The 16538-nt window shown below is 39.6% G+C and overlaps 1 protein-coding gene across 2 annotated transcripts in view; it reads right to left on the reverse strand.

The window, feature by feature from the left end:
- Window positions 1-16538, reverse strand: part of LOC121189318 (vitamin D3 receptor A) — a 72750-nt gene that overhangs the window by 18004 nt on the left and 38208 nt on the right. For both annotated transcript variants that reach the window (XM_041049309.1, XM_041049296.1), the window contains exons 3-4: window positions 9708-9855; window positions 8506-8636 (exon numbers count right to left, since the gene is read on the reverse strand). In XM_041049309.1, coding sequence (XP_040905243.1) covers window positions 8506-8636; window positions 9708-9853 — 277 coding nt within the window. In that variant the 5' untranslated portion in view covers window positions 9854-9855. The remainder of the gene's footprint in view (window positions 1-8505; window positions 8637-9707; window positions 9856-16538) is intronic.

The raw sequence follows: 16538 nt of genomic DNA on the forward strand, positions 1-16538 counted from the left end.
GGATAAACCATCCCCATAATATGCTGTTACTGGAAAGAATGCAGGAGGTGTTGAACTAGAGACAATCCTCACGCTGACATTAACTAACTGCTGCAAATAACAAAAAAGAACAAGAGAACTGAAAATAATGGCACCCCCGCTGTGACAATACTGTGTGAATGACTGCACAGAGCACTGAAAATACAGCTGTGGTGGGTCGACATGAGTTTCTGTCTGAGTTAATCACATAATCTACAGCACCTCAGTCGTGCCTTTCTGAAATTTCTTTGAACTCAGACTGAGAGCAGGCTGAGTCTCGGAAAGAGTTTTTCTTTTGTTTTTTTTCTAACCAACTGTAAACCGGGCAGCCGCCATTGCCCTAAGTGGCCCAGTTCAAACTGTTGATGTGGAGAGGCCATTTTCAACACTTACCATTGCATTCTGTAAATTATTTTGATTCAGTGTAGAATAAGTGACCCACACAATTCCTGCTGCACAATATTTGTTTTTTAAAGACGGGCGACATCTGGATGTGTGTTGCAGTGGCCACCGATGGTGTGAAACAGGAAACCTTGAATTACAAGCTGTGCTTGAAGACATTCTATAAAAAGAGAAACAGGCGGCTCAAATGTTCAGTGCGTGAATGTGACATCTGTAATGAGGTGGTCTGAAAAATAACCCTTCTGTGTTATTTTCCTTGTTAGACTACTCTGTAAACAATGCCAATTAACTACTTGAACTGAAATTTAATTAAAGTGTTTTAACAGTATATTACTGTCACTGTTCAAGTTATGAGATCATACATATCATAGTAAGTGTTTGATGGAGAGAGTAGATGGAACCTCATGCAACTGCTTTGGTCCTGGTATTTGGTACCAGTATTTAATATATTAAAAAAAAAAATACTATACAATACTGAAGCTATACTTCAAACCTTAGCATACTGTCTTCTGGCAGGTGTTGGTCTACTATGTTTCAGAAAATAATATTTCTGTCGAGACAAGAGAAAGAAGCAGGAAGAGGGTTAAAATCATCAGTGTTTGACGGCGCTGACAACAATTAGAACACAAGGTTCCCAGAACACACAGGAAACTGCACAGAAAGCACAGAGCTAAAACCACACAAGGAGAACTGTACAGTTGTATATTCCGAGCAAATATTTGCCACTTAACCAAAAGAAAAATAAAACTGTATTTGCTAAGCCCCATTTCTTATCTTGATCTCAATATCTAGCTAGTTAACTGCACGTGGCTTTTCCTCTTGATGCTCTGGCACAGTAGCAACAGTAGCACTGTTACTGTGCCACAGAAAACAGAGCAGAAACACCTCAGAAAGTAGAAATACTGTTCAATAAGACAACAGAAGATTATTTTAAATTTAGTATTTTTTTCATCCGGGTCTGAGGCCTGGCTCTGTGGGTCACTACTGGAATAATGCGCTGACCCCTGAATGCCTCGGCCCATATTATCCTTTTGAGTCTCTGCCACAGAGACCGATTACCCATGAAGCGCTCAACTGTGCAGACAGACAGACAGACAGCATGACTACCAGACAAACCACAACTGCCAAAAGGAGACAGGCCCAGAGTCATGAGGTCAAAATACACAGATACGACGGCAAGTCTGATGGTCTGGAAGCTACAAACAAACTGCCTCACCATTCATACTTTGCACACATCAAATTTAGCAACATTAAATTATGCTATTTGTTTAGGTTTATAACCATTTTAACTGCATAGTGACCTTGTTCATGCAGACTGAATACAGGATAAGAGCGCCTTACACATATTTTTCTCAGTGTTATTCTGAATAAGCTGTGCATCTCAGTGCATCATTCCCAAAATGTTAATAAAATGTCATCTGGCACATTGTCATGAGAACCAAAGCTTTTAGTCTTTACAATGGTAAATGCTTATTTGGATCAAAGGAATAAACACACCAAATAAATACATACTTCACAGTAACTGCTAATTTAAGAGACCATTAAGATTGCACGGATGCTTCTAAATTAAATAGTGCTCAGATCTTGCACTTCATACTAAATACTGGTTGTTTTCCTGGAAGCTGTAAACAACTATATTTGAAGTGGATTTTCAGTGATTGCACCCTGGACTGCAACCACAGAAGCGGCGTTACATAACCGCATGATGTGGTGATGCAGACAACAACAACAACAACAACAGTTTGGCAACACAGGCTTAAGAAGGCAACTGAATGAATCTGACTGCTTAGTTAACCAAAGGATTTACTTGGCTTTCATCTCTTTTAACCCACCATCATTAATTAGGCTTTGACTGTGCTCCAGTGTCCATCCGGTCCCGAGCCAGGAGCAGACTGCCTACAACCACTCCTTGTGGTGAAGATATCCAAGTATGCAGCTTGAAGCTTGATCATGAATAGGCACAGTTTGGTCAGAGTTTGGCACAAGCCGTCAAAGCAGCTATTCTAAGGCTGGGACATGATTGAACCAGTCAGTTTCCAGCCAAGTTTGAGTGCTGGATGGCATCATTAAGGCAGGAGTCCACAAAAAACAACAGACCATCAAAGGAACATCTTGACCACCCCACAGTGCTTGGCAGACACACAGTAGTTTACCAAAGAAAGTTTGCTGTTTGGGCAGTGACTGATTGGATGTGGTGATGTGGTGCATTGAGTGGCAGAGAGGAAAGACAGAAAGAAAGGCAAACATTGTGGGGGGGGGGGTTTAAAAAAAAAAAAAAAAAAAAAAAAAGTTTGGTAAACACCAGTAATGTCACACTGACAAAGAGGGAAAGGCAGAGTGTTGTGTAGGCCTGAGGGTCACAGCGGGCTTACTCATTAACCAGCCAACAGACCATTTAATACAATGGACGCAGCTCACACTCAGATCTGGTGTGATATATGTCAAGCTGGATTTGGTGTGTGGCCAAGATTTTTTCCACTACTGCTCCAGGCCTGAGATGTTCAAGAGGTAAATTCAGGTCAGTCAGGCGTCAGGGCGCCCACACATGCTGAGTGTGACGCAAAATGTCTTATCAGTAGGTCACAATGGAAGTGTGCATGGTAGGACTGTGTGGAGCATGAAGACATTTGGTGATATTTATGTCTACTCAGCCACAATAGAATATATTGGTAACTTATTTTCAACAGTAAGTTATCTCATAACTTACAAATCTGAAAACTAAAGCATTTGAGTCTCAACCAACTTTGGAGCCCACATTAAAAAAATGCTTTGAGTGATAAGCTAAATACTCCATGGGGGATGAAGTCTTTGTTGTTTGGATGCTTTCAGCCCTAACTTAACATGTTTTTGGTCTATGCCCCATAAACCGAGGATCTGGCCCTCATGGTAATGCAGGTGTAAAGGTTGTCAAAGAATACAAAAGACTCAGAGGGAGGACCAAGAATATGAATTAGGGAGGTAAATAGAGGTCAGCACCACAGGAGAAGCTTTGCTGCTGAAAGAAACCGAGGGCGGGAATTCAATCATCTAACGGCTAAAACGTTTCAGAAACTCTCCTGTGATTCTAATCCTGTTACAAATACACACCCGCGCAAACAGACAAATACATAGCCTATGCAAATACAAACCCTCACACACACACACAAGTCGGGAGGTCTTTTCCTGTTTACTACGCTCTCAGCTGGCACAGCTCACGGAGGGAACACACACACATACTGGCACAGATTAGACAAGGGTGCCACTTTAAATAGAGGCTAGTGTAAGGACAAACACATACCTGCAAAATTGTATTGTAATTAAACCTCTAAGATAGGCTCATGAACAGAATATATTTTCTTCCATTAAAAATGAAAGGTTATACTTAGAAAACAATACATACATATGTCCTGAAACCTAATAATGAAAGTAATGTTTTTTTTCTTCTTCACTCTCACAAACTTTACATTTAGAAATTTTAGTCAAAATGAAGCCACTGATAAACATGGAAATCTTATTCTGTTTTCATCAAAGACGTAACAAAAAGTAATTTAAAATAATGATCCTAACAAAAATGTATTACTTTAGTATGAATACTGTTTCATCTGGGAGTGCAGCAAAACACTAATTTAATGACCATAATTATATCTAAAGTGGGCAAAGACGCAGAATATCTCCAGGATGCAGCAGACAGTCTGTTCCCACGTTTGTCACGTTCGTCAGCGCCGTCACAAGATTCACAGAGAGACCGACTGATGAAACACACAAATAGGAGACTGTTAAAAACATGCTCATAAGAACAACATGTAGGGATATGAACATCCATGTCTCTTCCTCCTTGTGTGCAGTCATATGAGCAACAGGTCACAGGACCAAAGGCAAACTCTCTTACCGGCAACCACAAACAAATTCGAACACCAACATGGAGCTCAGTCATGACAAGAAAAAAGTGTCTCCTTTATTAGCACCACATGCTTGTAGGTTTGTGTGTGTATGCGCACCTGTGTGTGTGCTGTTATCTGTTTTTGCGTTCAGGCTGAACTCCAGCCGAGAAGCAAAGACTCTATAATTAATGTGAGGCTTTCAACTTTTAACCAATCAAAGCTCAGTGCCACACGTTCATCCTGGACTCAGCATGTATTTTAATTTCTAGGGTACAATTCCTGTGTTATTATATCCACATAATCAAACACAAGCAAAAAAAAAGAAAAAAGAAAACACACACACACACAAAGTGGACACAGGGACATGGGTCCATGGATCCACAGGCTTTTTCCTGGCTCAAAATGAGGCAAAGCTGGTACCTCAACCATGACCTACTGAACCTGGATTTATTTATTTTAAATAGGAAAATAAACTTAGCGCACTTTGGCTCATAGAGTGTATGGACTGTGGCTGGAGCCTCCACTGACAAAAATACCCAGTTGTCCACACTGTAACAGTTCTTCTTCTGTATTTTCCAGTTCATAGAGATGATCTGTTCCATAGCTTGAAATGAAAGTGTAATAAGGCATTGTGACTGGCTTTTTCTTTACATTCTCTATTTGTTTTCCAAATACTCAAACTGCGGCACAAACTGCTGCAAAGTACTAGTTAATATTGATTGGCATAAACTGATGCTGAGTATAATACCAGTATATAAATGATTAGTTCAGTAGTGCAGTGTTGTGTAGTATAGTATAGTATTTATGAAGCTGTCTGGCATTTGCCAAAGATTTAATAAATGTAACCCCTGGATTTGCAGTGTATAAAAACATCTTCACAATTCATTCCAATCACAGACTGCAGAAGAACACACACCTGCTGCTTTCAGATGACAGCAGTAAATCAGAGTCAATGTGAATGACATTTTTAATGTCAAGCACTAATTAGGAAGCCTATCATTCCAATGTGTTTCCTTTCAGCACTACTCAAGAGTAATTATGTCTTTACATAGCTGAAGCAAATTTATTTTTACAGAAGTGTTTGGGTTTTGTACAGGCAGAATGCAAACAACACAGCTCCCTTTGAGTTCTCTATGCAGAAAAAAAAACTTGCTATACTTATGCACAGACACTGAGAGGAGCAGAGCAGCTGCAATACTCAGCAGCGAATACAGTGGGCTTCCTTCACCCCATGAACCTGTATACTAGCCGTGAGAGACAAAGACACCATTTTATACTGATAAGAGTCTCTCCCGCTCTAGGGATGGCAGTCAAGAGCCGGTTCCAAATTGTCCAAACGAGAGGAATTATATGCCCCCGGGTTTATAAATTCCTCTTACTGATGCCAACATGCTTATCTGACAGTTACACATTGCAAAACAATAACATGAAACTCATGCGTCAACGCTGCTGGAAACTTATAACAAGTAGGAGCCATAGTGAGGAAGAAGAAACGGTCAAAAGCATGACTTCATTAAATGAAGAAAGATGAAGACAGCGCTCAGGTAGACTGAAACCCCCACAGGTAGATAAAATCACTCAGTTTCAACTTAACACCTTATTTCAATTTCATTTCAAGCTAATTTTCAGCCACACACCTGCCTGAGGTCCATGCACTGCAGTAACTGAGTGGCACTAGAAGCTTCTCTGTGCACAGCCGCCTAGCTAATGTCTACCAGTAGACTGCATGTGAGGTGTTTAGGGGCCATCTGTAAATTGTAGCTACAGAAAACAACCTAGGTTACACTCTCCCCTTTTAAAATGAATGAATCTGTGCATGCGCCTTGTTCATATGCTGAGCCACCACCACAAGTACATCCTCAACCTGTGGAAAACACTGCAATGTTTGTAAAATGGTCATTTCTTGTCAGGGTGGAAAAGAAAGAAAGCATAAATGAAAATGAAATATGTACAAATACTCTCTCGTTTCATCCGTTTTAGAAGACGACAGACTGTTGCTGTTACTGTTCAGACTCAGATGATAAAACTGTTGCACTGACACTGAAAACCTGTGTAGGCTACTGTTTTGTTTTTTTTTTTTCAGAAAACTGATCAGGAATCCTCGAGTGAGTCAATAAAAGAATCAGACTGAAAAGCAGAATGGATAATGGCAACGTATCAATAACATCTTTTCATTTGCCATCCCTACCCCTCTCTCTTTCCTCCGACTCGCTCCTCTCTCATCTTTTCTCAATGAAAAACAGACACTCCAGTGTCATGTGGCGATTTGTGGTCAACATGGTTGTTATCATTGGTCTGAACCCTGCCCTGCATCATCTCTGTTTCACACACACATACACAACACAGACAGAGACACACACACACATACACAACACACACACACACACACACACACACACACACACACATACACAACACACACACACACACACACACACACACAGTCTGTGAATGAAATGTGGACCATTGTGCAGCTCTTTGAAGAAAGAGAGCCATTGTTGAACCGGACTTTAACCCCCCCACCACCACCCGGCTAACTTCCTTCCTTTCCTCTCTCTCTTTTTCTCTCCTAGTCATCTGCTTCTTGTCATGGTTATGCTGATGCACTGTTGTTAGTGTTACTTCCTGTTGGTGAGTTAGTATTCAAATGCACACTGGCTTGTCAAAAAAAAGCAAAAAAAAAAAAAGCAGTGCTTCCTCACAGTGAAGATGGTGAAATAATTACTGGATAATGTGATAATTTGTCAACATGCAGATTAAAGACACGCTTCTGTGTTAGTCATTATGAATCAGTTGAGACAAGGTGTCATTTTGTGTTAACATGGGGTGATGTGATATCTCATTCTCCTTTCACAGCACGTTCTGCTTGTACTACACCCTGGTACTGTATGCATAACCAACAAGGTTACGAGCAGAGCCGTGTCAAACAGCTTTTCAAATGTAAGAGATAATGCAGTTTTAATCTAGGTAAGATATATGACTACACTTTGATTAACACCAGCTACAATGCAGTAATGGTGTAAACTCCATCTGGCAGGATAAAAGCAGGATTAAATACCCTAACTGTTATTTGCAGCTATTTGACCCAGACCTGAGTTTGCCATATGGCACAGCCAGTCTCATGCATAGCCAGTGCTGCCTGTATTCTTGCTGCAAATCAGATCAGTTTACACCCAGCCATTGATTCAGCTGACTGCTGTTCTTCCTGAATGTCTTTAAATTAAACACTATGCAAGCAGGAAACCGGTTTACTGTGAGTCTTAGGCAGAAGGTTGATTGGTGCTCACTGTAAACCTGCACTCTCCAGGCAGCTAATACATCAAAAAAATTACTCAGCTTCAACTTACTGAGACATTTTGTACCCACAGAGCATTAAAGAAAATTAAAATAATAATAATAATAATAATAATAAGACAAGGCGAGGGAGACACTACGCACATTTTTAAATAAGCTCCTCTAACATCAGCACACTAACTTTTTACATTGGTTGGACTTTTTCATTCAGGTACGCCAGCATGTAATTTAGGTAAAAAATTTCATCGTGCCTTTTGGCATCACAATATTACATTTTAAGCAGTTCCCATATATAAGTTATATATGGGAACTTTTATACTTATATATATATAATATATATAAATATAAATATAAATATATATATATATATATATATATATATATATATATATATAGCTCATAGTTCAAGTGTTCATCATATATAAGCTACAGAAATCTGATGAGTCATTGTTCACGAAAAGCATATATTTTAGCCTTTCTTTATGTTCTTGTTGCAGCGGCCTTCGAACTCGTTATTTTCAACAAGAATCAACCAAGTAGTAAATCTGCTGCTATCAAGGCAGATCTAGTTGAACGTAGCTTTACCCATATTAGATGAAATATTTTTTTGATGAGACGCCACGTTAGCCCACACACCACATCGAGACACACTAGCTGGGTGTGCTCTGATAAGCTCTGACTGAGCTTACTGTTAGTTTCATTTTGCAGTTTGGATCAAATCAAATCTGTCCAGGTTCTAGATAATTCCGTGTTTGTCAGAACAGCTACCAATCCTTTACAACATAAGATGAAAGCAGTAACGTCCACTCAGAGCCATTCATTAAAAAAACAGCTGAAACCAAAATATTTGCAGCTGAAGTTGTATTTCCATCTCAAGCTGTGACTCCAACACAATAAGCAGCATGACTGGGATCACAACAGGTCAACTCACACTCTTTCATCATGCCGATGTCGATGCAGCGCTTGAGACGGCAGGCCTGGCAGTGACGCCGGTTGTCCTTGGTGATGGTGCAGCTTCCGTTGAATGGGCAGGTGAAGGAAGCTTTACGCTTCATGCTGCGCCTACAGGAGGTCAACATAAATCATTTGTTGATTTAGAATCATTTATTCCCAGTGTTAGTTAAAACTTAGCGATGGGGTTTTATTTGTGGTTCATGCTGCACAGGAAGAGGAGACATAATGAAAATAACGGTCATTGGTGATAATGCAACTTTCATTTCAAAAACATTTATACAAATATTTTAGTCCCTTTCAAGGTGCTAATTATGTACAAATAGAGTACAGTTCATCCTGTACATAGAGTACAGGATGAACTACAAACTGTACTGAAATAAGAAGTAAAGCCAGAATAACTTTCTCTACACAGGCATAAGATTGAAAAACATGCATTACAGTTTCTGTGTTACACTGGCATATTTATATACATTTAACATTTGTATTTTACAGAAACGTTTTGCAGCAATTACTAATTAAACTCTACCTAAAGCAGCTCTTTCGACTTATAATAAAATCCCCATTTCTTCTCCCTCCGGCTGGTGGGATTAAAATGAACTAAAACACTGCATTACTGAATCCTATTTGTGTCGGACGAAGGAGAAAAAGTATATATGTGTTGTATATATGCTTGTGTGACTGTGAGTGAGTGTGAGCAAGCGAGCGAGAAAGAGGGGAAAAAAGGAAAAAGGATTATGGACACCACTAAATAATGTATAGTTCTCTGAAAACACTGCATGAATGTTCATGCAGCCAGAGAGAAAAACACCTACCATAACATCAAACACCGTATATACTGACATTAGAGAGTCAGACTTCTCTTTGAAGGTTTATGTGCTATTAGGTAATGTGTGTCTTTGTGTGTGTGTGTGTGTGTGTGTGTGTGTGTGTGTGTGTGTGTGTGTGTGTGTGTGTGAATGAAACATAGAAAAGAATTAAACATCATCTGGAAAATTATAGAGGCATTGATACAGTTACAGGCTGGCAGAAAAATCACTGTTAAAGTATATGATGCCCACTATAGAGCAAATTGGGTTGATAATGAGAACAACATCTCACATGCAACAGACATACACATGCACATTTCCTGCCACAATCTGCCACAGTAAAAAGCGAAACAGATTCAGGGGTGACGCCCACCTGAAGAACCCCTTGCAGCCCTCACAGGTCATGGCATTGAAGTGGAAGCCGGTGGCCTTATCACCGCACACGCCACAGATCCGCGGGGCGTTGCGGTCGAACTCGTCCGGTCCGACCACCGACGTCGTCACCGTCATGGGCTCCATCACTGAAGAGAAAAAGAGGGAAGAGATTAGACAGTGCCAGCCTGCTCCTCGTTTCCAGTGAAAAACATTAACACAAAAAGTAAGAAATGTGTACTGTATGTGCGTCCATCCATGAATTTCACCAACCTCGAACGAAGCCAAAAAATGTGTTTGATTCCCCTGCTCTTGTGTTATGTGGGAGTGTTTGAGTGCGCGCTTGATGGGGAGGTGTGTGTGTTTCCTCTTCTTATACAAACAGGTGTCAGGCTATTAGCATATTTAGCGAAAGCCATTGACAGCCACACTCTGCATCTTGCAGCTATTGGCTGAATGACTCAGCAGACATAGGTACACACACACACACACACATACACAAAAGAGAATTAATGACAGAAAGAGGGCCATTTGCCAAAGGCTAAGAAATGACTGATACATCTAATACTGCCAAGCTGAAATATTCTCTACAGTGTTCATTTTTACACACACACACACACACACACACCATCTGGCCTTCCCCTATAATATAAATGGCAATAGAGTAACACACTGGCCAACTGTGTGCAAACTAATCCTTATCAGTCTTCTTCTGAAGCACATGAGTTAAATCTGATTGAAGAGATGAGGATAGTTAAAGGACGTGAAGAAGAAGAAGAACATGGTATCTTGTTAATGTTTCAGACACACAAACAGAATTATGTTAAGCAAGTTGTTTTAGTTGTCTCAAGTCAAGTTATTTACATATTTAATGGTTAATTTTTTAAATCTTTTATTTATTTTAACATCATAATTGTTATTATTAATAAATATTTCATAGTGAATAAAGCTTATGAAAGTTCTGAAAGTGAGGGAGCAGCAATAGGGGAACATAGCAGACTGAGCACTATAGTACCTGGATGTGAAGTGCATTGTGTTTCACCACAACTTGTGCAGGTCTCCAATTGTGTTACAAAACGCATTATTACATTTTACTAGCTTTAATATTAATTTAGTGGTTTCTTCACTTCCCTAACATGATGTAATGGCATTCATATGACACTAACACTAAAATTTGAAATGTGCTGAATGGAAATTTGTTTTAATTTAGCTAAAAAGGTCCAAGGGTGAAAAAAAGGGGGAACGTCAAAGGGAAAACTGTACAAAATATAAGGAAAAGACTCAAAATGCAACAAAGAGATGCAACAAGCATGGTTAGTATCTTTAAGGTATTGTTTCGCTGAGATCTGGACCAAACAACACTACAGAGAAATCCTATGTGTGAGACAGAGAAAGTCATGTGAGGGGAAGAAGACCAAATGAGGACAGAAACAGGAGGGGGTACATGCAATGATTTCAGGCACAGCGGGGGAAAACAGTCACGTGGCTGCAGAATGTAGCCTGTGGGGAGCTGACGTGCAGAGAATTAGGACTCGGTTAATGTCCAACGAGCAGAGTTAATTTTGACAGCTGGTTCTGATTTAGTTTTAGTCTCAAGTCTTCTGACGAAAATGTGTATTAGTTTTAGCGCAATTTTAGTCATTTGATTTCTGTCAGTCAGTCAGAAACTTATTCTCCTTTTCATCATACAATTTTAATTTTTATGTTTTCAATGCCTTTTGAGACTCCAGCTCTTGCCATCTTTGCGTACGGTTACCATGGTTACAGATGTCTCTCGAAAGGTGTCCATGTCACTCTGCTGCGCAGTAGTACAGACTGACTCCCCTAAATCCAGTTAGCTAACTCTGCCTGTCTGAGCAGAACCGCTCTCCGTAATCTAATCTAGTGCAGTTGTTCCTGCTAACCTGACATTACTGCCGCTACCTGTGATGTTCACTGCGGTGAGTCACTCAGAAGCTGGATTCACTCACCCGTTCACTAAAATACTGTTCATTTTCTGTGTTTAGTTTGAGAAGAGACACTGGATCATCGCATAACATCAATACTGTGATCTTTGTTTAGCAAGCATCTAGAGGACGACTTCCGACTTTAATCCTGGAACTTGCTCACCAATCCTGTTAGCAACACTAAAGACAGGCGACTGAAAGTAACGTTAATGTTACCTCCACATCCACAGCACCCGACAGCTACATAAGCTTACCTTTTTATAAATGCATGTTTTTGTATTCATTCTCAGCTGTTTTGTTGCCGCCTCTTTTCTGTTCTCAGTGGATTGTGAATAAATTCAGCTCATAAATCTGTCTCCTTCAAGAAGAGGTAATGTCAGAAAACATTACTGACACATCATTTTCGATAAATGTTTATTAATAGAAATACAACAGGCCAAGTGGCTAACTCGCCGTCTAAACAGCAGAGGAAACTGTTTTACTAATCTGATTACTAAACCGATTCCACAGATGCAAGTTGTTGAATAAGACTTTGCATTAAAACTTGTCCAATCCGTCCAGCGCAGCATGAAGCGTCCGTCTGTCACATTATCTTTTAGTTTTTATTTTTTTCATTTTTTTCGTTTTCTGATGTTACTTTTTACTTAGCTTTGCTCTTGTTCTCGTTGAGAAAAATCCATCGTCAACAAAAATATATTTCGTCGTAGTTTTCATGAACAAAATTCACGCTGCAAACAAGGACAAAGAGATTCGAGGAATTGGTGCAGCCGAGCAATGGATGGCGAGACAGCAATAATGAAAGAGGGGAGAGTTTGAGGGGAGGCAGGTGAGAGCATAAGTGAAAGACAGAGAAAAACATAGTCAGACTCCATTAGCTCTCATTACGTCCTGGCTAGCTGAAAGTTTCAGCACCGGTTCCCAGGAAAACACACGCACATGTACAAAGACAGGAGCTTCTGACTGTGCAGCATCAGTCCCCATTACCCAGAACACACCACACTTGGAAAGCAGGACACACACGAACACATCATCACTGATATTACTGAGTGGATGTTGACCATCTATAAGAGGTTTGTGTGCACCTGTGGGTGCTTGTATGCGAGTGTGATTCACATGTGAACACAGGGGTTTGACTCATTTGAAAACATATCAGTACTTTCTGGTTCCAAGTATGTGTTAGGGTGGGTGAGGAGCGCCTTGACAGGACAGATGCGCACACAAAAACAAGACACCATTAGTCATCATGTCACAAAAACAGCTTTTTTTCCCCTCTGATGCAGGAGCAGGTGAATAATGAAATAGTTGGAGAGGTCAAAATGGAGAGACAGCGTGTCAAACATCTCAGCAGATCCACAAAAACAACACCAAAACAACCTGCAGTTTCATTAGTGGTGCTGATTAACAACACTGCGAGTAGGCTCCAGGTCTGTAATTAACAATTCTGGTGTTATTTCTCTTTTAATCACTTCTCCATTATTCTTTTTCCTCCTTTATGTGTTTTCTCTTTCTTGTTACTCATTTTTAACACTGCTTAATAATTAGCGTTTTTACTTATTTATAGTCAACATGATGAATTGGCAGAGAAAAGAGGGCAGACAGAAAGTCTGCCAGACTGACAGGTAATTCCATCTTTGCTTTGGTGCTCTGTTTTTCTCACACATACACTTTCATTCAAGTTTTAAAACTGATTTAATCTCACAAAAATGTTCACTTGCATGAGCTGTACGAGTTTGAGTTTGTATGAGTTTAGTCAGATTTCATATTTGTTTATATTCTCAGGTACCTGATAATACGACATTCATGTCTACAAAATGAAGTGAACTGAATTGGGAGAGACAAGAGAGGCAATGTCATTGTTACAAAACATACACAGACACAGAGCTTATTAGGATTTTAGTATCACTTGTTTCCCATGACAAAACTAAAAGCACAATCAGTAGTTGACAGTGATACATACTTAATAGTATATGACATGCTTTGCTTATTTATGCATGCCAGCTTCATACTACAAGAAAATTTATTTTTCTAATAATCTAATTTCTGATCATGCAAAGTCTTTAATGTCTCGTTCTACTTTCTAGCTCAGAAAAGGAAGTAAAATTTCTATTATAGTAAAAAAAAGAAATGAGTATTTTTAAACATCTCAAAATCTAAAAGAAATATAGATATTGTACTGCACACTATCTGTATTTTTAACAATTATAACTATTTTGACACATGATGTAATGAACTGAAACTTCTGACATTTTTAACTCATTTATGATGTTGAAAAGGCCAAATAATCAATCAAGAAAATAATCAGTGAATTAACTGATTATGAAAATAATGGTTAGCTGCAGTCTTAGACCCTACGTGCCACAAAAGTATCTCTATACAGTATGCTAAGTCACTGAAGAAGAGCTCCCTGGGGTCAGGATTAGCTAGCTGACTGTCCCAGGGTGACTTGTTTACGTGTCCAAGTAGAGCTGTGCTGTTTTGTCAAGAAAGCCCCAGTTCACCTCAAATCCCCTGTTCCAGCCTTGTGACTCTTGTCACTCACTGTACCTATAGTCCTTGCTGGTGTTGACACAATAACAAATTTCAATGCTATGTCAATAGTGTTGCAAAATACCGAACACTGACTTTTGCAAACTTTCGGCTTTGGCAAGTTTGACTGAATGCAATCCACACAATGAATTCCCACCTGAAAGTGACACCCTAAGGGTGTACATTTGCAGACTGGAATGAATAAGCAAAACAGAAAACACTGCAATAAAAAAAAAGATCTGCATCTTAGTAGTGCGCTACAACATTTGGAATCAAATACCCGAAAACACACAAAAAAGCAAAAGACAGTCCTCATGTTTAACACGACACCAATGCAGAAGCATCAGTGTTTTTCTTGTTACCCACTGAATATAAGTAATGAAACACAGGTAGTCAAGTCACATTTCTGGTGTCTCAGCTAGATCCGGATCATCTTATTCCGAATCTCTCTGCATCATTCCTCTTTCTTTCTCCCCTTTATGTTTCGCTTTACTTTTTTATCTCTCCCTCCTTTTTCACTAATCTCACTCTCCATGCTCATCTGTAAACACATTTGTCCATGTTGAAACAGAGAACAATGCAGAGTCGGCTACAAGTGACATCTAATGTCAACAGATGAAACATTTAGTGAGAGGGATAATCAGGCCGGATTACAGCAGAGCCGCTCTGTCTGTTATTTGCTGATGCTGATGTTATTTTCCTCTCTGCAGTGGTGAACGCTGCAGCTGAGTGCCATCTAGTCGCGTTAAAATTCATAACCCCCCCCTCATAGCTTGTAAACACTAGGTCTCATGAGGCTGGCCATTAGGGCCCCATCACCATGCAGTGTGTGGAAGAAACATTCACTGAAGGATATTTGGCCTTCCTTACTGAAACACTATACAGAGAACAGTTTGTGTTATTTCCACAGAAGTGACCCACAGAAGTATTTAATTCAGGAAATGCATCAAAATATGACTAAGCCTGTTTAAAAGCAGCAAGACCACTCAACCTCTCAAACACAACAGCAGCCATTTTAGGACCAGGCTATAATGGCTAACACAATGCTACACCTGTGAAGGCTACTGAAAGGGTGCATGCTGCCCGAGGTAAAAATACATTTGCCATTATTTTGGGTTAAATGAAGAAAAGCATTTCACACTTGAAGGACATAAAAAATAAGAAGTGCACGTTCCCATTGCACATTAATGAGGATATACTGTAGTTACTTCTGAACACCAAGACAGGATTTAACTTTGCTTTCACTGCCTTTAATTATTCAAACATTGGTCAACAAACAAGAGATTACATGTATAAAGAAAAACACATTTCTTTGAAGTGTTAAATACATGAAATAAAATTCCTAATCCCTAAACTTTGTGCCTGAGATTGTTCACATTAAAAGATATCAAAATGCAAAAATATCAAACGGTATTAATACCAGTAACTCCTACACTGATGACCAATCAACACTCCCTACTGCACTGGAAAGTGCTCTACCAACATAAACAAAGTCCACCTAGGTCACTTTACAATGTTGTGGAAACTGTCGTTCCTCCTTCAAACGCTGCAGGTAGTTCTATGGTGACTTTCTGTCTGTTTTTCTTTTCTCTTCCACTCCAGCCCGTTCTGTGCCCCTTGGAGGCCAGTCACAGTACTGTGCTGTGTTTGTTTTCATGCTTCCTCTCATAAATCTGATGTTCCAGTTTGCAAAACCTATACAGCCCATGAGCTGTTAAAACAATAAGACCACCAGCAGGAAAGAAGAATATGTTGCATGCTGAATAATTACAATCAGTATGTACTGTATATACCTAATAAACTTTAGGTGAGCTTGGACTGTCAGTCTGCGTGTGTGAGGCCTTCCATTAAATGGAGCATGAGGTAGACTTATCAATGTATTGATTAACCTGTGCCAGTACAATCAAATATCATCACCATGATTGAGCATTTTGTCACTACAACACTGAGACCGAGCCTGATGATTAATGAACATCTGGTGGCCTCTGCCTGTATGTGCTGTTCCCACCATCTGAGAAATGCCTGTGGAAACCACAACCTGACAAAACTGATTATTCTGTGTTTTGCTGAGAGAAAAGCAGATGAAGTTGCTGGACAACAAAGTGGATCAAATCAGGACGGCACAGGCTTCACAGCAGTGGATGAAGGATTTTGGACCATTTCTACTTTTCCCTTAATTAATTTTCTAATAGAAGATATCCTGCAAAAAATGGACATAATGTAGAAGGGAGGTTTGTGTTCAGAAACATTATGTCCTATGTCCCCTTTTTAAGAGATTCTTCTGTTGATTTAGTATTAGATTGGATCTCAGTACTGTGAAAATGATGTGTGAAGTCAGAGGAGAAACTGAATCCCATCCA

The sequence above is a fragment of the Toxotes jaculatrix genome, chromosome 2 (genome assembly GCF_017976425.1).
Source record: "Toxotes jaculatrix isolate fToxJac2 chromosome 2, fToxJac2.pri, whole genome shotgun sequence".
Taxonomy (NCBI): domain Eukaryota; kingdom Metazoa; phylum Chordata; class Actinopteri; family Toxotidae; genus Toxotes; species Toxotes jaculatrix.